Below are 21,463 nucleotides of genomic sequence, written 5' to 3'. Positions count from 1 at the left end.
CACATTAGACATTATGGATGTTTTTGAGTAACTGTGTCCCTAAACTGCACGTATTTAGGTTTTGGGCCTATGCCAACACCACCAGAACATGCGAACTCCACATCCAGAGAATGATGCTACAGTTTGGACCCCTTAGCCACCCTAACATTCAAGTGCTACTTGTAAAAATGAAACCAGAAAAGTATGTTTCTGTTAGCTCATTTACATTTAAATTTCATATAATAAAAAATTGCAATTTTCAAACAAGTTTTCATATATTTATAGATATTTGCATGGTTTATCAGTATTTACAAAGTCACATTTTAATGTACATGCCTGTGCAATACTGCACACATCAGCATATGTAAAACACATAATATAAATTGTATACATATAACAGGTGCTTGAATGTACCCAAGACTGGCCTGGGTTTAGGAAAGAAGAACCTTGGAGCTGGTAGTGTTGTCAGTGTAGAGCAGGGGTGTCAAACTCCAGTCCTGGGGGGCCAGAGGCCTGTGTAGCTTAGCTCTTTCCCTGTTCCACCACAAATGATTTAGCTTATGAGCTTTGTGGTAATTAGCACAAGGAGTTGAATCAGGTGTGTTAAATGAGGGTGAACCAAAAACTGTGTAGGGCTCCGGCCCTCCAGGACTGGAGTTTGACACCCCTGGTGTAGAGGAAGGGACATCTGCCCTGGTCACTGTCTGTTCTGTCTCACTGTGCAGGGTGTCTGTTCTGTCTCTGTACCTGTGCTGGGCAGCTCTTATGTAGAGTCAACCCTGAAGGCTACATCAATCAGCACCTGTCTCTTGCTCAGTAATCTTTCTTGTGGTCTTTTATTTGTAATTTTGGTATCTTATAGGATGATTCTCAAATGGATCCTAGTTATCATTCTCTGTGTAATAGAACATAGGAGGAATCAAACAGGCTCCACGGAAGGCCTAAAAGAATTCTCTCCATCCTCACTTCCTGTCCCACACTGAGACTCCCTCAAAGCAGCAGACAACAGGATTTCAAGCATCAATGCGGAAGGACAGCAGCTTTTCTGAGTGCATATTGTTGAGAGTGCGCAAATCGGGCAGCTTGAGCAGCAGCTTAGTGAAGCGTGAGCTGTCACCGGGATCGTTCTTGTTCACGAGGGTACGCAGCGCTCGAATCAGGCTGTCCTGGAGTAGCTCCACGGAGTTGACATTTTCGATCCCAGAGCGATCTAGGAAAAAGGAAAAAAGCAAGGCACCGGCCGTCATTGGACTGTCATCATTTGCATAATTGTCAAATACAGGAATAGGGTCATTATCAAAGTTAACACTGGTTTCTGGTTCTTAAAAAACCTACCTGCCGAAATCAGCACCACAGCAGTGAACAGGCCCAGCTCTTCTGCTGACAGCTTCAGTCCACTGAGCTTTTCACTGAAATCAAACATAGTGCCTAGCAGGTCTCCCATGCCCATGTCATGAAGGGCTTCCAGACTGTAGGTGGCGCCAGAAACAAAGGTCACAGTCTGTTCTTTCACATTGAACAGGGAGGAAAAACGCACCATCAGCACCTGTAGGGAAGAATAAAGATATATTACTGCACATGTAGTTACATACAGCATTGAGGTACTGCCTGTTCTGACAGCTGGTAATAGTTTTACTTGTATTTTAGTAGGAAGTTAAAACCATCTGACTGACTTTGTTTTTAAAACCTACCTCAAAGGTACCGGCCTTCAGCAAAGTGACCTGGTCATGCTGCGAAAGCTCACTGAAGCCAGGGATGTGCTTAGCAAACTCCACCACTTCACGCACTGCTGGTGTGAAGCTGAGTGAAAAGTCCTCCCAGATCTCCTGTGCAGATTTGCTGGGGTCAGACTGTGGGCACATGTTCATCGGGCAAGCCTGGGGAAATATAAGTAGGAGAGGATATAGTGGAAACATCTCTGGTCCATCACAGCAACAACTAAGGTGCAAAGATGTTTTAAATGATGCATGTAAAGTGACTTGTTTTGAAAACAGGTGTACAGATTAGCTGGCATACTCACTAATAAGATCTCTTTTCGTTCCTTCCAGGGGCAGTTGCGGTCCTGGGGAGCAACATTGACCCCAGATCCATAGTGGTTCCCAAACATATTGGTGTTGCTTAGGCAAAGCCGATAACCATTGTTCTGGTGAGCCAAACCATGCTCTGGCGTAGAATTATATGTCGATACATTGTTGTCATGATGAAAGATGCTGTTGAGGCTGTTGAGGTGGTAACCGCTGGGGCAGCAGTTTGCCTCATATTTGTTGAGCTCCCCACCATTGCGGAAGTACAAGCCTTTGCCTAGCTTGTCATAGGCATAGACAAAGGTCTCACGATGGGCCCGGGAAACTATTGAGATGGTATGTTCTACACTGGGGCTAGGGCACAGTGGTGGGGAAGCAGCAGGTGGGGGTGGACGTGGGCTCTGGTTGGGAAGGGCTGGCAGGGGAGAAGCAGACATAGTGGCAGGTGGAGAAGGGGGCGGAGCCATGGTCTGGGCTGGGGGGGGCTGTGGGGCAACGGCATGGCCTGGGAAAGAGGGGGAAGTCAGGCCAACTGCTTGGTTATTTACCACGTTGTTCATAGCACTCTGCATCTCTGCTAGCATGCGCTGCTTCTCCCGTTTCGGGATGCGCCCGAAACGCACAGCTGCGAAGGAAACAAAGGAAGGTGACATCTCATGTCGCTAAGGTGTAACTCGCGGCTGACGGGAGGCAAAGACGCAGAACTCACCGTCACGGGACATGCCTACAGACAGACACTTCTTGAAGCGGCACTGCTGGCAGCGGTTGCGGTTAATTCTTATGATGGTGCATGTCTCATTCTTCAGGCACTTCTTATATTGGATGTTTTGCTGGATGCTACGGCGAAAGAATCCCTGCAGACAGAAGCCAGGGGTCAGCACTCCTTTCTGCTCTTAGCCATACAGACCAGCTGGCAGAGCCTGTATGCACAGGACACAGAGCTTACCTTGCATCCTTCACAGGCATGAACACCGTAGTGGAAGCCAGAGGCTACGTCGCCACACACTTTGCACAGAAGCACCATCCCATTCAACTCTGGTGAAGCAACCAGCCATAGAGGATGAATTGGCATCTGGGCAAATTCCTTTAGCAAAAGCTTCTTAAACAAATAAAACAGCCATAATAAAGTATAGCTGCAACTTTGACAAGTGCTTATGCACAGTCTGTATTATAAGCCTCATCTGCTAGCTGTAAGCTTGTACTTACTAGTAAGGCTGACTACAGACTTGCTGGGAGAGGAACCAGAACCGCTGCTCTCGTCGTGTCCATAAGATGATCCCCCAGAGCTGGATGAATTGCCATCCTCCCCAGATCCCACACTGGAGCTGCTACTACTCAGATAGATACGAGTAGAATCCTGGGATCCACTGGGTGAGGGTGGAAATGAGCAGCCAAAAGAGTTCTGTGAAAAGGCCAGTGACTGGAAACTACTATTCGAGTTTTCACTGTACATAGACATAGGGCTGGTGCAGTTTGGGGAAGCACTGGATGAACCGATGTAGGAGATCACACCCCCTGTTGAAGTGAAAAAAAAAAAACTCATGTCAGCATTAGTTCAATTTACATCTATTAGATGTACATAAAGCAAAGTATGTCTTGTGAAATATATAGGCTTTTGTGCATCTTTAGAGAAAAGCTTTCAGTACACAATGCTGCTTTAAGGCAATTTCTAATGACTTTGCCTCTATGACAGTTTCTCTGTCTCCAAAGAAAAACCTCTGCCTCGTTGTATATTGTGACTCGGTGCTTTCAAAACTTTGACAACTGGAAAACACTCTCTTGGGTTACAGGCTATACAAATAGGAACTGGGAAATCTTTATTTCAGTTTAAATGCTTAAACATATTAATTATGACTGATGTTTACAACAGCTATGACATTTGTATTCATTTTGTACCATCTTGTTATTAAACTTTTTCATAATTAATAAAAATATAAAAATAAAAAATCTCTATATAATTGCTTTGTATAACAGCATTGAAAAAACAAACAGAGGATGCCCTTGTAAAATAAAGTAATACTAAAGAAATGTGAAAATATTTTTGTGTTTAATACTAATATTTTTTAAGATTTAATCATTTTGTGATTTGGAAGTACACGTGAAAATTGTCTGCACTGTTATTTTAGTATTACTAATTGCAATCTTCTTGACACATTATATAACTGTTTCCTCCTGGAGTCTAAAATTATGCTAATAAGGTAACAAGAATGTATAAATAGCCCATATTCTATGACTCTGTGCATGTGTGCACATTTGTGTGTGTGTGTGTGTGTATTTGCCCTGTGATGGACTGGAACCCGTTCCAGGATGTACCTCAGTCCTGTGATGCTTGAGAGATCCCCCAGGCTTCCCCGTGACTCTGCTCTTAACAATTGTTTATTAAATGGATGATAGATCTAAAAATACCAAACAGGGCAGGTGATCGACTTGGGGGTTTGGTGGTTGGTATATTTTGCAGACAGGGGTCTCCATCAATAAATCGCTACTGATTGAAAAGGGCCACTCAAATCTGGTGCACTTTCAATCATTTAGGCAAAAGGGCTAGGTGCTCACAGTCCCCCACCCCCTGTGCATCCCTGAAGCTACATATAAGTAATACTATCATCTATACATCTATCACTGTGTTTAAATTCCATATTATTTAAAATGTATATTATGTATTACTGTTTCAAAACCAAAGTTTTACTGTTTTTGATTCTGATATAAAATATTACCAAAGTCCAATTCACTAAGTATAACACCAGAAGAACAGCTGCAGGAAGCAGCAAATCCGTGTCCACCTGACCAGCCATGTGCGCAACGTGGATCGTCTTGAATCACGCCCTCCATACACGTGCGCCCCAGACCACAGGCTCGTCAACCAGACCAGCTAGTAGCAGGCAAGCTGCTCGCACCGCCTACTCACTGTCTCATATTAACAAGATCCCTGCTATTGCACGTCTTTGTACTGTAGAACTGTAAATCCATAAGCAAGCAGTCCGGAAACGATCCGAGCTCTCTTTTATTTCCTTTTAGTCGTTTAAGAAAAATATTTTATTTTTCAGTTAGGACTATTAAAAACGTTTTACAGACAAGCTCTGACCGTGTATATGACAATAAATTCAGTAATATGTTTTCTCTAAATGCTTTTAAAGAACGATTGACATTTTAAAACTCTATTTTTTCCTGAAGGAACGACACGGGAATGGGTTGTGCCAAACACACTTCGGGTTATTTCTCTTCCCGCTATCCAATCAATGGTAACTATAATACATTCGTCATCAACGGGCGTGGTCAAAGAGGCCGCAAACAATTATGTAATGAGGTAGCGCACTGCCAATAGGAAAAGAAGAGGACTGAATGAAAACAAAACGCACATGGTTAGCCTTGACGGTCCATGTGAATAGGATGACAGCATCAGCTTTACCAGCATCAGATAAATATCTGAACACCTGACTTTACGACGTTGACCTACTTAGCACGTAGTTTAGTGGGATTCATAACTCATTTCAAAAACTCAATCATTTTTGAATACTCACATTACGCAAATTACAATGTTCGCACATCACGGCGTTGATGGTAGAGAATTGATAATATTAAAGTTCCAACAACATAATAAACAAGCAATAAACTCTTTTTGAACCGAAACCGTGTAGCACCGTAGCCTTCAAGATAACAATGAATTTGTTGTAAAAGTGTATTTGAAGTACAACGAAACAAACACTTACCTTTTCCTTGCAATATTCACTTACACTAATCGAAGTCGCATATATATGATATTTACCTGTATCATTGTTGTTTGTATCCATTGTCGTTGTCATCTTGAGCTCCAAAACAGTCATACAGATATTGGGGATAAAATGACACCACTAACACAAAAACATAGCAATATGTCTGAAAGCTGTGTATTTCTTTTATGTTAAATAATTTCTTAAGAGTAAATATACGCTAGAAAAATGACATTTTATTTTCAGTCCTTAAAATTGTTCTGCTGTAGTCCTACGAGTAATTATGTTGGCATCATTTCACGGATGTCGTATAAGCTTCTCTGAAATATTCTCAATAATTAAGATATTGTGTTCGCGGTACTGACACTTTGTCTATCGCTATCAGTCTGGTTTGCAGGTTTCAGTTCTACCAGGTTCTGCTCGATATAGCTCTTCGTGCGGAATGCAAGGAAGCACCAACGACACATGCGCAGTAGTTGCTTAACTTGCGGCACGAGGCTAAAAACGGGACCATGTGACCTCGGAGAGTGCCTCGTGGCCCAGTGACACACTTTTTCAGAAGTATTTCCGACTTTGTTTAATTCGGCATATACAGTGTGCGTGTATGTAAATGTGGTAAAATCTGTAACTTTTTACCCTGAAGGGATATTTTTTCAGCCCCCACAAACATTTCAATGCAATTGAAAAACGAAAAATGCGAAAGGTTACTTATGGTTAAGGTTGTGGCTGGGTAGGGGTTAAAGTTGTCATAGTCAGGATTAGGGTTATCCCCGTAGAAATTAATAGAGTCCCCATAAGGGGTCTGTATGCTGACTGTGTGTGTGTGTGTGTGTGTGTATTTTTTAATCTGTGATGGCTTTGTTGTTTCCGGGACAGGCTTCAGACACTGCATGATGAATATATTATTTATATATAATTCTTATTATTCACCATTAACTCATCATTGACAGTGATGACAACCCAATTTTTAAATGATCTGTATCGGCTACCACAGACAAATGGTACCACAGACACCTACTGCATGTGCATGTATATTTAAATATTAAAAGAACCTCCCGGACTTGGTGTCGGACCGGTGTACCAAAAAAGTGGATCAGAACATCTCTAATTATAAACACACACACACACACACACACACATATACATATATATATATATATATATATATATATACACACACACACACACACATCCATATAATTATAAATACTTAAAAGTAAGTGGCCCAACAAGTGACAACTTTTTAGCTACCTGTGCAAAATAGGGTAAAAATAAAACTTTATATTTACACACACACCAGCTGGATAAGTCACAGCTGAAGCAGATACACAACCACTATAACAATTAGAAATTGTACTACTTCATACATTAGGGATCTTTCACTATAGGTCACATTTCAGTACTGGCCCTGCCCTACAACAAAGACTTGACTGACTCTTCAGTATGCAGTGTTCTGTTCCAATATCTGAACACATAAAAGATAAATAAAATGTAAGGTTTCCATTCTGAATAAAATGGGTAATGCATTGTTCATTGTTTTAATTAATATCAATAATTACTTAATTCTAAGCAATTCGGTAAACTTCCACAAATAATCAAATAGCTACGCAAATAGTGCCAAGAAATGTGCCAAGAATAGCCATTGATGTACCCACTCAGACTTCCTTTTAATCATTCCCAAATAGTCTGCAGTGATCTCAATGCATCTGTAATTTTTAATTCCTTGTGAAAGTTGGCATGTCTTGATTGAAGAGCCATATGAGCAGAGGGTAAAAGCTCCTCCTGAGTCTCTTTATTCTTGTTGTGAGGCTGTGGAACCATTTACCTAGGTTCTGCAAGTGAAACAGACAGTTACTGGGGTAGGAGGTTTTGATCTTGATTGCTCTGGTCCTGCAGCACCTGGTGTAGATGTTCTGCAGGGAGGGTAGGTCAGATTTGCAACAGTACACTGCTGCTTTGATCATTTTCTGCAGCGCTTTGCGGTCTTGGATGGAGCAGATACCAAACAACACTGTGATGTTCATAGTCAGGATGCTCTCAGCAGTAACTGTGTAGAAGGTCATTAGGATCACAGAAAATACTTTAAACCTCCTTAGCTGCCTCAGGTGATAGAGTCTCTGCCTTGCCCTAGTAATCTGAGTTTGTATGTGTGTGGACCAGGTATGATCATTTGTGAGCTGAACCCCAAGGTATGGGGTACTGGAACGTCATTGATATAGAGGGGAGAGTGGCAGCGCTGCTGTTTCCTGCTGTAATCCACCACCATCTCCTTTGTTTTACATTTTTGTTAGTTGAGGAACACATAAAAGATAATGTATCCGTTCTGAACAAAACCAGAGACTATTTGCCTGGCACTACCTCATTAGGTTCTCCACTCCCATCATGTAGGTCATCTCATCGTTGTTGGAGATAAGTCCGAGCACTACAGTGTCGTCAACAAATTTTACAGTGCAATTGGTGCTGTCAGTGGTTACACAATTGTAAGTGTAGAGAGTGAACAGCAGGGGGCTCAAGATGCATCCTTGAGGAATTTCAGTACTAAGGGTGATGGTACTGAACACACATCTACCCACTCTACTTGGGGTCTACCTGTAAGGAAGTCCAGCACCCAGCTGCACAGCTGAGTGTTCAGTCCTAAATCCCTAAGTTTAGTGGTCAGTCTGAACGGGATTGTGGTATTAAAAGTTGAGCTGTAATTTATGAACAGCAGTGTCACATAATTCCCTTTCTTACTTTTCATGTGAGTGATGGTGGTGTGCACAATGTGTGAGGTGGCATCCTCTGAAGACCTCCAGTGCTGCGGTGCAGTGAACAGGAACAGGAGAGGGTTGTTACGTTCTGAGGATCACACCATCTGTTGTTGGTAACGAAACAAACTCCACCACCTTTGAATTTTCCAGCCTCAGTTGTTCTGTCCGCTTGGAACATGGAGAAAGATTCAGACGGCACGAGTGTGATCCGGGACCACAGGGGTGGTCCATGTTTCAGAGAAACAAAGAAGATTACAGTCCCTGATGTTGCACTGGAACTTAACTCTGACCATGAAGTCGTTCAGTTTGTTTTCCAGCGACTGAACATTAATGAATAAAATGCTGGGAAGTGGAGGTTGGTATGGTCGATTTCTCAGTCTGAGTCAGATTTTGGCGCATTTTCCAAGATGTTTCTTTCTTCACCACCTTATCTCGGACAGCCAGATAACTTGCTGGATGAGGTAAGTCTGGGCTAAAGTAAATGAAGATAAAGTCCATTTAAACTAGAGTACCTTAAATCTAACAAATTATCCATGATAAAGGCCTCTGTTCTATGTTTACTTCCTGGTACACTAGTTTAAATTAACTTTATCTGCCTTCACTTACATTTAGTCCAGACTACCTTAAATCTGACAAGTTATCAACTAATCACATCTTCTGTGTACATGTAGTCAGTCAACAGCATGCCAAATAGACAGTTACAGATACACTCACAACAGACAGGAACAGATATGTATGATTGTAGGGTTTACAAATGTTTAAAGTTAAACTTTATTAATTTAACGTTTAGTGGAAGCTAATTGGTCCACTAACAGTTTTCAAAGTTAGCGGCAATGCTAATCTGCTAAGAAAGAAAGTTAGCTTATATTAACAGAACCCTGCCTACCATTGGTGAAGAGATATATATGTAATTACTTTATTTGTATAATTCATATCATTTTATCGCACACATAAACAATTTCAGTGCTCATTTTATCTTCTGAATTCTAGAACCTTGGTCTCCATCATATATTACACATAACCATCTGGAACCAAAAGACAGTATACAGTATATCAGGGTTGTAAGTCTCATGCATCTGACATAACACTCACACTTTCTGACACACTCACACACAAAAAAAAAATGTTACAGCAAATCTATATTATTCTATTATAAATCTAAAATTAGCTACATCAAAAGCGTTGGGGTAGGTTGCAAAACCTACAGACTATTTACAAGGTACTAAAACTGTTGGATACATATAAATGAGTGTGCAGACTTGTCTTGAATTGAAAATCTTGTGCCAGGCAGCTCACTGAAGTTTGTAACCGTATATATACACTCACCTAAAGGATTATTAGGAACACCTGTTCAATTTCTCATTAATGCAATTATCTAATCAACCAATCACATGGCAGTTGCTTCAATGCATTTAGGGGTGTGGTCCTGGTCAAGACAATCTCCTGAACTCCAAACTGAATGTCAGAATGGGAAAGAAAGGTGATTTAAGCAATTTTGAGCGTGGCATGGTTGTTGGTGCCAGACGGGCCGGTCTGAGTATTTCACAATCTACTCAGTTACTGGGATTTTCACGCACAACCATTTCTAGGGTTTACAAAGAATGGTGTGCAAAGGGAAAAACATCCAGTATGCGGCAGTCCTGTGGGCGAAAATGCCTTGTTGATGCTAGAGGTCAGAGGAGAATGGGCCGACTGATTCAAGCTGATAGAAGAGCAACTTTGACTGAAATAACCACTCGTTACAACCGAGGTATGCAGCAAAGCATTTGTGAAGCCACAACACGCACAACCTTGAGGTGGATGGGCTACAACAGCAGAAGACCCCACCGGGTACCACTCATCTCCACTACAAATAGGAAAAAGAGGCTACAATTTGCATGAGCTCACCAAAATTGGACAGTTGAAGACTGGAAAAATGTTGCCTGGTCTGATGAGTCTCGATTTCTGTTGAGACATTCAAATGGTAGAGTCAGAATTTGGCGTAAACAGAATGAGAACATGGATCCATCATGCCTTGTTACCACTGTGCAGGCTGGTGGTGGTGGTGTAATGGTGTGGGGGATGTTTTCTTGGCACACTTTAGGCCCCTTAGTGCCAATTGGGCATCGTTTAAATGCCACGGCCTACCTGAGCATTGTTTCTGACCATGTCCATCCCTTTATGACCACCATGTACCCATCCTCTGATGGCTACTTCCAGCAGGATAATGGAATGGCACCATGTCACAAAGCTCGAATCATTTCATTGGTTTCTTGAACATGACAATGAGTTCACTGTACTACAATGGCCCCCACAGTCACCAGATCTCAACCCAATAGAGCATCTTTGGGATGTGGTGGAACGGGAGCTTCGTGCCCTGGCTGAAATCACTAATCTGCAGGATAGTAAGGGTCTTATAATTGAAAACGACATTGACATAGTAAATGAGTTCAATGATAGTTTTGCACGGGTATTCACTGTTGAGGACACTAGTAACTTACCAGTTCTTATTACTAATCCAACATCGTCTATAACTAATATATATATAACTGAAGCTGATGTTTTGCAAAGCCTAGCTAAGCTCAAAATAAATAAATCACAGGGCCCTGATGGCATCTTACCTATAGTGTTAAAAGAGATGAGGGATATTATTTGCCAACCCTTAACATTACTGTTTCAAAAATCCTTATCTGAAGGTGTGGTACCTTCTGATTGGAAGCATGCCAACATAACGCCCATTTTCAAAAAAGGGGATAGAAGTAATTTGTCAAACTATAGGCCAATCAGTCTAACTTGTATAACTGGTAAAGTTATGGAGGCTATAATCAAAGAGAAAATCGTAGATTACCTGGACTCAAATAACATTTTGAGGGATAGTCAGCATGGATTTAGGAGAGGTAGATCCTGTTTAACAAATCTGTTGGAGTTTTTTGAGGAAGCAACTCAGGAAGTTGATGATAAGAAGGCCTATGATGTCATCTATTTAGATTTCCAAAAGGCTTTTGATGTTGTTCCCCACAAGAGGCTCTCACTTAAACTCAAAGCGACAGGTATTTTAGGAACTGTAGCGACTTGGATTGATAACTGGTTAACGGATAGGAAGCAGCGAGTAGTTATTAGAGGTACAATATCACAGTGGGCCTGCGTTCATAGTGGGGTACCGCAGGGTTCAATTTTAGGACCACTTTTGTTCCTTATTTACATAAATGATATAGACACCAATATATACAGTAAACTGGTGAAATTTGCAGATGACATCAAGGTGGGTGGTGTAGCAGATACTGAGCTAGCGGCTCAGCAGCTACAGCGGGATCTTAATTTAATTAGTGACTGGGCTGACACCTGGCAGATGAAATTTAACATAGACAAATGTAAGGTACTCCATGTAGGGAGCAGAAATATAAAGTACAGGTATTTTATGGGACCTACTGAAATAAAGGTAGCTGATTATGAGAAAGACCTTGGTGTGTATGTTGATGCTTCCATGTCTCATTCTCGCCAGTGCGGGGAAGCAATAAAAAAGGCCAATAGGATGTTGGGGTATATCTCCAGGTGTGTGGAGTTTAAGTCAAGGGAGGTCATGCTAAGATTATACAATTCCTTGGTGAGACCTCACCTAGAATATTGTGTACAGGTTTGGTCACCATATCTTAAAAAGGACATAGCGGCCTTAGAAAAGGTGCAGCGTAGGGCCACAAGAATGATTCCTGGTCTTAGAGGAATGTCATACGAGGAAAGGTTATTTGAGCTAAATCTGTTCAGCCTCAAGCAAAGGAGACTGAGGGGGGACATGATCCAGGTCTATAAGATTCTAACAGGTTTGGATGCTGTTCAACCGAATAGTTACTTCAGCATTAGTTCAAATACAAGAACTCGTGGCCATAGGTGGAAATTAGCGGGAGAACATTTCAAACTGGATTTAAGGAAGCACTTCTTTACACAGCGTGTAGTCAGAGTATGGAATAGTCTTCCTGATAACGTAGTGCAAGCTGAATCCTTGGGTTCCTTTAAATCAGAGCTAGATAAGATTTTAACAACTCTGAGCTATTAGTTAAGTTCTCCCCAAGCGAGCTCGATGGGCCGAATGGCCTCCTCTCGTTTGTATATTTCTTATGTTCTTATGTTCTTATGTGCATCCCACAAATCTCCATCAACTGCAAGATGCTATCCTATCAATATGGGCCAACATTTGTAAAGAATGCTTTCAGCACCTTGTTGAATCAATGCCACGTAGAATTAAGGCAGTTCTGAAGGCGAAAGGGGGTCAAACACCGTATTAGTATGGTGTTCCTAATAATCCTTTAGGTGAGTGTATATATGTGTGTGTGTGTGTGTGTGAGGGGGTTTACCTATCCTTATGGGGACACAATGTCCCCATAACGTGATAAATATCTGTTTTTTTCCCTTATGGGGACCGGTTTCCTGGTCCCCATAAGGGAAAACTCTATTTTATAAAAATCGGTGACTACTATGAAAAAACAAAAAATGCAAAAACTGTTGTATTTTGTTTGGTTACTTATGGTTATGGTTAGGGCAGGGTAGGGGTTAAGGTTGTCATAGTTAGCGTTAGCATTTTTCCCATTGAAATGAATGAGCGGTCCCCATAAAGATATGTTTACCCTACATGTGTGTGTGTGTGTGTGTGTGTAAAATAAACTCATTAGCAGCAAATAAAATGAGCTCCTGTGATCCATTAGGTTGTTTCCAGTACATGTTTGCATGTCACATTGTGCATACCATGGCACATCAAGGCCCACAAGGGGTCAAAATAAAGCAGGTAGAATCCAGAACACTAACTGGGAAGGGTGATTCAATGAGGAGACTATACAGAGAACACAAAGCAAACATGATAAATAGGAACCAGAAGCTAAGCCCATTGCAAAACAGTTGGCACTGAGCTTTGCCTGCTACTCCAAGACTTCTCTAGTTGTGCTATGTAGAAGAAGCTATATGGTGTATATTAGTTGACAGTTTTTACCATATTGGTGGAGTTCCCCTATTGTCTTCTTCATAGTTGTTTGTAGCTGTGTTTTTAATGTGATGTTGTGTGATGTCATGTGCAGTCAGATGCAAATTGTTCTTGTGTTTCTGTTTTAGCTTTGGTCAGTCCATCATCTATACCCTGGCTGCTCTGCAGGGTATATCACTGCAGGAGCCAGTCCTGAGTACAGCACAATCAACAAAAGAGTACACTTTATTAAAGTTTGAACTGCATGTACCTTGTTAATAATATTGAATCTATTGTGATTAACTGCCCTAGTAAAATGCAATAAATTGCTTGCTTTTTACATTTGCACATTATTTTTGTAACTTCTTTTGTTGAAAATTTCTTGTAATATCTTTTACGTTTCCTGGAAATTAAAAAGTCTCTGCTAATTTTCATATGGCATGTTCTTCTGTTCTTTTCATTGTAGAATGCATCTCTTAGGACAACAGTATCAGTAAATAACTTTAAGTTACTTGCTGCATACATTCATACTAACAGTGGAATATGACAGTTATTTACATTATTAAAATAAACAGTGTAACTTCTGTTAAATTTGTGACCTATAAGTTCTGTAATACTGATATATCACAATGTATCACATTTCATGATGGAATAGTGATACATTATTAATCCCTGTGGGGATTTTTTCCCCCATCTATCCCATCTAACTCTCCAAAAGACACATATCAGGTGAGAGCAAGCTTGGGGTTGCAGCCAGGATCAGCCAGCATGCAGCACCACTGGAGCTAGGGGTTAAGGGTCTTGCTGAAGGGCCTATGGACATGTGACTATTCTGCTGGGGCCAGAGCTCAGACCTGCAACCTTCTGATCACAAACCTTTGATGTACAGCAGTTCAGTCTTACTGGGGTTTAACTTGAGGTGGTGGGATGTCATCCAAAAAACAGATATCAGTTAGGCAGCCTGAGACTCGAGTTGAGACTGATGGTCATCAGGTGGAAAGGAAAGAAAGAGTTGAGTGTCAAATGCATAACAGTGGTAGGAGAGATATGACATTCCCAAGAGAACCCGTGTATAAGGAGAAGAGAAGGGGTCTTAGGACTGAGCCCTGAGGAACACCAGTGGCCAGCCTTCATGGGGCTGATTGGGAGCCTTGCCATGCTGCCTGAAATGTCTGGTTATCAAGGTAAGATGCAAACCATTGCCAGACTGTACCTGAAATCCCAAGGCTGGAGAGAGTATCCAGGAGGATCTGGTGGTTGACCGTGTCAAAGGCTGCAGGATACGAGTACACGATAGGTATTGTGTCCTCACTTCAGAGTTTCCTGCGCTTTCTTCGGCTAAGCAGACAGATAACTCGTCCGCGCACTCCAGTGTTTGAACGGCTTTATTAAAGGCAGTCATTCGCTTAGACAGTGCGTCAGAAGCCAAGTAAAACTAAAACACAATAATAAATGCAGTAAGTATATGGAAAATACGTATATGTCACAGTGATATAATAAGCATTTAAAATAGATTAAACAAGGTACTGCAGCATCGCAAATCAGAAAAAAAAATGGCAATTTAAATATTATTATAACCTCTCTGTAATCCGAATAAGCATAAAATGCGGTCAAATAAGATTTATATCCAATTGTACTTACAGATGCTGCACCAAAACGTAATTGCTTGCCGGATAAACTTAAATGCACCCTTTGACAGCTTTGTGTACAATATATCCATTTATCTTGCACTGAACTAACTTCACTCAAAGAGAAGTAGCTCTTTCAAACAGAAGTGGTGCTAAGGATCAACACAATTAACAGCTCCCCCTACATACCAGGAGCGAATAACATCAACACAACAGCCAGAACAACTGGGGTGTGCGATATACCTTGTCTATGATATTACTGCCATTGACTGTATTCTGTAATAGGATTCAGCAAAGGTTAATTAAATGTTTTTCTTTGTTTCTTTATTTTGAAACATGTTGCTGGCTGGCATCAAATTCAAATTGAGCATAAAAAAAAAAAATTTGCAGTTTCAGTATTTGCTGTCAAAAAGTGGAACTGCAGTGCCTCCGATTATGATGTATCCTGTGCTGTGGCAGGCCACCTAAAGCATACTCCTGGGCATTCTGGCGATGGAGGCTACCGTACCTCACATAATTAAAGGACACCATTTTAAAAGTATTTTTATCAAGTTTTTCCATTTAATAACATGACCCTGAGATGTCGAATAAATAAATGTTTTATTGGTACTCTTTTGTCAGTTTTGTAAGTGCCATTATTATTTTGTGAGTTGTGTATTATTAATATAATACAATGAATATAATATGAAAATATATATACATGCAGTATTCATATATTACAATAATAATAAAGCCATAGAGACAGTTTTTTATAGACGTCTTTTCAACGACCCGAAAAAGACGGCTTTTTTACCTTTCACTTTTCTACCAAATCTCAGGGTTTTCGAGACGTCTGACAAAGTAGTCTTTTCAACATCTTTTCGACAACTTTTTGTTGGTTGGAACAGTATATACTTGAATAGAGTGTGCATAATATTGCAGCAGGAGTGTAACAGCAGAATTTGAATACCGTACAGTATATAAAAAAAAATTGTATTATAAAATCTAACATGAATAGAATGATGTGATTATCTGTACATAACAATACTGAATATAAACTTTCTGTACATTATATAAAGTATGTAAACTATGTAATATAAATAGAAATGTGGTATGTAAGCTACCTGTATGTAATATAGTATGATATAGTGTAGTAGAGCAGCAGGTAAGGTAGCAGCAGATAACAAAAAGTACAAACATGCCAGTTAGTGAAAGTTAAAGTGACTGGTGGAGTGAAGAGTTGGTGCTGCTCACTTGTTGAGGGACTGCAGGGAGTACAGGAGTCTTACAGTTTGTGGGAGGAAAGAGGAAAGAGGACCTGATGATTTTTATCACTGTATTCACTATCCTCTGCAGGGACTTGCGGTGATAGACGTTGCAGTTCCTAAACCACTTAGTGATTCAGCTGGTCAGGACACTCTCAATGGTTCCCCTGTAGAATGTGGGGTGGATGAGGGGAGGGAGGCCTGCCTTCTTCAGCTGCTGTAAAAAAATGCAGTCGCTCTTGTGCTTTCTTGGTTAGAGAGGTGGTGTTGATGGTCCAGCTGAGATCATCCGTCAGGTGAACACCAAAAAATGTAATGCTCCTGATGGTCTCCACCTCTGAGCCCTTAATGTACAGTGGGGAGTTGACAGCATGGGTCTTCTTCAAGTCAACAATCACTTCTTTCATCGTATCCATGTTCAGAAACAGATTGTTTCCTTTGCACCAGAAGACTGGTGCAAAGGACAGTGTTGTCTGTCCTCAAGTATTTTAACTCTTGGCTCAGTCCTTTTGAGTATACCAATTCATTGTTCACAAAAAAGCAAGGAACTTTGGCGAACAAATGTCTTTATCATGCTTGATTCATGTTTTGAATGGTTAAAGAATATGGTTAAACCATGTTTTGAATGGTTCTTTTCAAAAATACTCAGTCGCATTCATACATACGTATATACCGATACATATACACCGATCAACCATAACATTAAAACCACCTACCTAATATTATGTAGGTCCCTATTGTTCCACCAAAAACAGCTCTGACCTGTTGAGTCATGGACTCCACAAAAGCTGTGAAGGTGTGCTGTGGTATCAAAACCTTAGCAGCAATAGATTGGACTGTCCGGGGTTCCCCGAGGGCTGGGTTGGGAAACACGGCTCTACTATGAACACCCATGTAAATCTTTAAACTCATTTACTATATCAATTTCAATTATAAGGCTCTTACTATCATGCAAATTAGTGATTTCGGCTTTTAGAGTTCTTTTGGAAGAAACTTTTAATGTCATCCTCAGCCTCCAATGCAATCTTCCTTTCTACATTCCTCTTAGCGAGTCTAATGTTATTTTTTAACTCAACCTGTAGACTTAGATACTCCTGCTTTATTTTGAAATTATTAGTTATTTTCCATTTGTAGAAGAGAGCCCTTTTCCTCCTGACTTTGATAGTAGACCTACAGTATTTTTGCACTTATTTAAAGACTTATTGGAATAACTGTATAGTATGCTAGGAAATTCAGCTAAGGAACAATTTAGATTATATTTTTTATTAAGATCCTTATGTCTCAGTAACTTACCTCCTTCACCCATTAGATGAATCACTGACTATATACCTCTTTTCTTCACAAATCTCCCTATACTTAAAATCACTCGATTGCTCCATATTGGAACATTATGTTGGCTATTATGGTGCTTATAAAGTAATCTCCAATATAACACCTTCTGGTGAAAATTCGAAAGCTTAACAGGTAACCTAGACCATTCAAAATCACAGATCAGTAAAAGGTCAATATCACGTAACCTGTCGAAAGTGCTGAGGAACATGAAAACCATGGTAGATTACTATTCCGTATAATAAACTGGAGCCAATTAATTTTAATTACCCCATTCATCACATCAAAATCAACCCCTTCTTTGTAATCTTTTACGAAATCCCCATTTCTTATACATGTTTTTCCAAATAAAGTTGAATTTTAATCGATTTATTTTTTTAATACACCTAGATGACATGGGCAAATAATAAGCGAAGGAAATGAGTCTACAATTTCCATTTTTGTTATCAGTGTTTTTCAAAATATAGTGATATGTCTCTATTTCAGCCCATTTATTCTTGTTTTCAATTACTAGGGCTTTCTTTCTAGTATATGATTTCTGCGCTCTTGCTCTCTTCTCTTCTCTTTTCTTCTTCTCCTAGTTCTTGTACGATTTCTATGCCCGTGAACCCTACGAGGCACACGCATGCGCAATCATAGCTGCCAGTCGAGCAAGAGCTGTTTGGCTTTTGTCTTGCTGTCGGACCTGTAGTGATCCGGGTGCATAAAACTAAGCATATAATTATTTTTAGGTAACTATTAAAGCTTTTCACATATATTTAAAGGATCAGCGTTTGAAATACACTGCAGCCACAGGATACGTTTAGACCATTTTTCTTTCTTCCTAAGGGTAAGTTAGATTTTACTTCATTTGAAAAATCATCCTGCTTTTGCAGTGGTGTTTTTTAAGTGGGTTTTGGACAACGGTCCCGTCCATGCACAAAAGTCAGCCGCTTTCTGCTAACGTGTAACGTGCTAACGACAAATCTGCATGATTCACTTTATCGAGTCAACTTATCGCGCGCATGATTAGCTGGTTTGCTTCGTTAATATGTGCTCAGGGTTTGTGCAGAACGGCGTGTGATTCTTGTCAACATGGAGGAGCCGGGTAGAGCCTAGAAATCAGTAGTGGGAACCCATCAATAGTTCGTCAAAACAGCGATCGAAAGACCAAACTGGTTAAAAAAATCAACACGTGTCTGCACCTTAGGGCATAGCAAAAGTAGATTTTTCAAGATTTTAATGAAGTGCCTCCATTACGCTGTTTACCTTCGCACTTCGTTAAAAAAGGGGGTGGGTGATTTATTTTTATTTGTGGATAGTCCTAATTTTCTGTTTATCCATCCATTTTCTGAAATCACCTATCCTGTTAAGTGTCGCGGTGGGTCCCAGGTTGGGGTGCCAACCCATTGCAGAATTTTCTGTTCATTTAATTAAAATGTTATTTGCTTGGACAGATCATTTTATTGAATGGGTCCACAAGGTTTGCGTGGAATGTGTTCAGTGAGGATGATAGTTACTAGTATCTATGGGAACGCGTTACCGTGCAGCATGAATCACCTTGGACCAGCAATGTCGTCTGTGACACCTTCTTCACGTTTTATACATGGTTTGTGCTCATTCTTATTATTACGGGTCGGACCGATATGGGCTTTTCAGCACTGATTTTTTTTTTAATGGGGTGGGGGATAAGATAAGAAAAAAACAACTTTATTTCTCCCGAGGGAAATTCTTTTGTCATAAACATGCTCAGTGCAACAAGAGGAATAAAGATAACACGGTAAAGAGCTTACAAAGAACAGTAGTAATAGTGCAAACAGGATAACAAAATAAATCTAATAAAGTAACAGACTACTATAACAGATATAATAAAATGACAGATTATTAGTGCAATTGGTTATGAAAAGTGACAGTGTGTGCCATGAATAAAATGAGAGCAGCATGTGATGAGGGGATGAAACAATCATTCAATAACAAGGCAAGACTAGGCCGATTTTTAAAGTATTTTTAAGTAGAAAAATAACAAATGAGTAACACGATTACTTGACTTTAAATATATACTTAAAATTTATAACATAGAAAAGTGATAATAATTCTAGGTATTAATAATTTTAAACCAGTGCATGCAGCATTTTAATATATAGAAAATAAAAGCAATAACAATACTTTAACTTTCTGACTAAAGTAGCAAATATTATGTTGAAAACTGAGATTTATTCAGCTTTGTGGTGATTCGTGTTATTCATCAAGGGAAACTGGTGAAGGTGGGAGGAATTTAGAACTCTTACCTTTGGTTGTCGTGCAGGCTCACTGCTGTTGGTGAGGATAAGGCACGCTACAACACTGCCGACGTGAGTGCTCCGCGTGGCTGTTGGTCAATCACATGCAGCCACACGCACCCATCACTATTGGTCGGCCATGTGGTCTGATTAATCGGCCAATGCCGCTTGTCATAAAATGCTTAAAAATCGGACAATTTTTTTTTGTCTGCCTGTCTGATCAGTCGACATCAATAATAATAATAATAATAATAATAATAATAATATAATGATAATTTCGAACTAACACTTTTGCCAGATCATGTGCTGTATAATCTATAGCAGAGGACTCCACTTGGCCTATTCATTTGTTAATTACTTCATTACAAACCCAGTGCTTTATATACTCACCGATTTAAAATTGATCGATTTCATCAGGAGTGCAAACATTTATGGTGGTGATGTGATTTTTTTAGCCTAATATTAAAAAATAGAAAGTGAAAATATTTCATAGTACAGTTCTAGTGCAGTACAATACCTGTTCATCCATTTTCCATAACCACTTATTCTGTCTTCATGTATATAATATGTGAAATACATATGTTATACATGTGCTTATTTTTGGGGAAAACATGGCTTTTATATTTATTTGCTGGAAATTTTACAATTAGATTTTATTTTTAAGTTAAGCTTTTAGTGGGATATGGGTAAATATCTGTTAATGTTAATTATTGGGTCATTCCATTTTAATTCAACACATTTCCAAAAGTTTTTGCATCACCATTTTTAATTTTGGTGAAATTTGGCATGTTAATTATAATTTTTGCTGAGTTCAAAAATATTTTTTATAAAAGAAATTCCTTTGAGATTTAGTGCCTTTTTTATACACTGCAAGTAGGGCTGTCATGATATAATCGTGATCATATGGTGCACACACAGTAATCATAAGAGCTTTATACGAAACATTTGACCAAACGCCAGCTTTTTGGGTCTATACAGGTGTTTACTGATGTCAGTTTGGTAAGTAGATTAGTAGTATTCCTAAACTATTACTAAAAGCCATATTGTGATGCCCAAAAGTTAGTCTGTATTAATTTGGAGTATCCTTATGTTTAATAAATGTGTTGAACTTTAAACTCTAAAAAGTACTGCTACACCAGCGACTTTTTGTTTATCCACAATGTCTCATCTTTCCAAAGATGTCGTGGCTGTTCGGCTGTCCCTTTCTTCACCGCCAGTTCAGTGCTTATAAATCGCTTCCATGATTTACCAAAACAGTAGTATTTGGTGGGTTCTGATAACTGAATTTAATAAATATAAGGATACAACAAATTTATACATATTATTAAATATTGGGCATCACAATATGCCTCTCTTAAATATTTTAGGTGTCCTACTAATCTGCTTACCAAACTGTGGCTGTTAGTAAACGTCTGCGTAGTACCGAAAAGCTGGCATCTGGATAAATGTTTATGCCCATCATATAAAGCCTTGGTGATTACTGCACTTGTGCCATATGATTGCGAGTATATTGTGACTAACTGCAGGTAACAAAAAACATGACAATTCTGAGTGTTTCATGAAATAGCATTTTTAAGAAACTTGTACACTTTTGGGGTGCATATCTCATGAAGGATG

At 39.8% G+C, this 21,463-nt stretch overlaps 2 protein-coding genes across 2 annotated transcripts in view; one reads left to right on the top strand and one right to left on the bottom strand.

Moving 5' to 3' along the window:
- Nucleotides 1-235: 235 nt before the first annotated feature.
- nr1d1 (nuclear receptor subfamily 1, group d, member 1) lies at nucleotides 236-6,165 on the bottom strand. Its single transcript, XM_023842723.2, has 8 exons — nucleotides 5,767-6,165; nucleotides 3,210-3,518; nucleotides 2,950-3,038; nucleotides 2,713-2,857; nucleotides 2,000-2,628; nucleotides 1,671-1,856; nucleotides 1,315-1,525; nucleotides 236-1,189 (listed from the first exon to the last, which is right to left on the bottom strand). The coding sequence occupies exons 1-8, from the start codon at nucleotides 5,822-5,824 to the stop codon at nucleotides 993-995; spliced, it is 1,824 nt and encodes a 607-aa protein (XP_023698491.1). The 5' UTR covers nucleotides 5,825-6,165; the 3' UTR covers nucleotides 236-992.
- Nucleotides 6,166-18,224: 12,059 nt separating this feature from the next.
- The window catches only part of LOC111859761 (chromobox protein homolog 1), a 33,161-nt gene continuing 29,922 nt past the window's right edge, over nucleotides 18,225-21,463 (top strand). The window contains exon 1 of the mRNA XM_023842730.2: nucleotides 18,225-18,417. The gene's annotated coding sequence lies outside the window, so the exon portion shown is untranslated. The remainder of the gene's footprint in view (nucleotides 18,418-21,463) is intronic.

This window comes from Paramormyrops kingsleyae, chromosome 22 (genome assembly GCF_048594095.1).
Source record: "Paramormyrops kingsleyae isolate MSU_618 chromosome 22, PKINGS_0.4, whole genome shotgun sequence".
NCBI lineage: Eukaryota > Metazoa > Chordata > Actinopteri > Osteoglossiformes > Mormyridae > Paramormyrops > Paramormyrops kingsleyae.
Note: the sequence above shows the minus strand (reverse complement) of the source record. Positions and strands in the feature narration are given on the sequence as shown.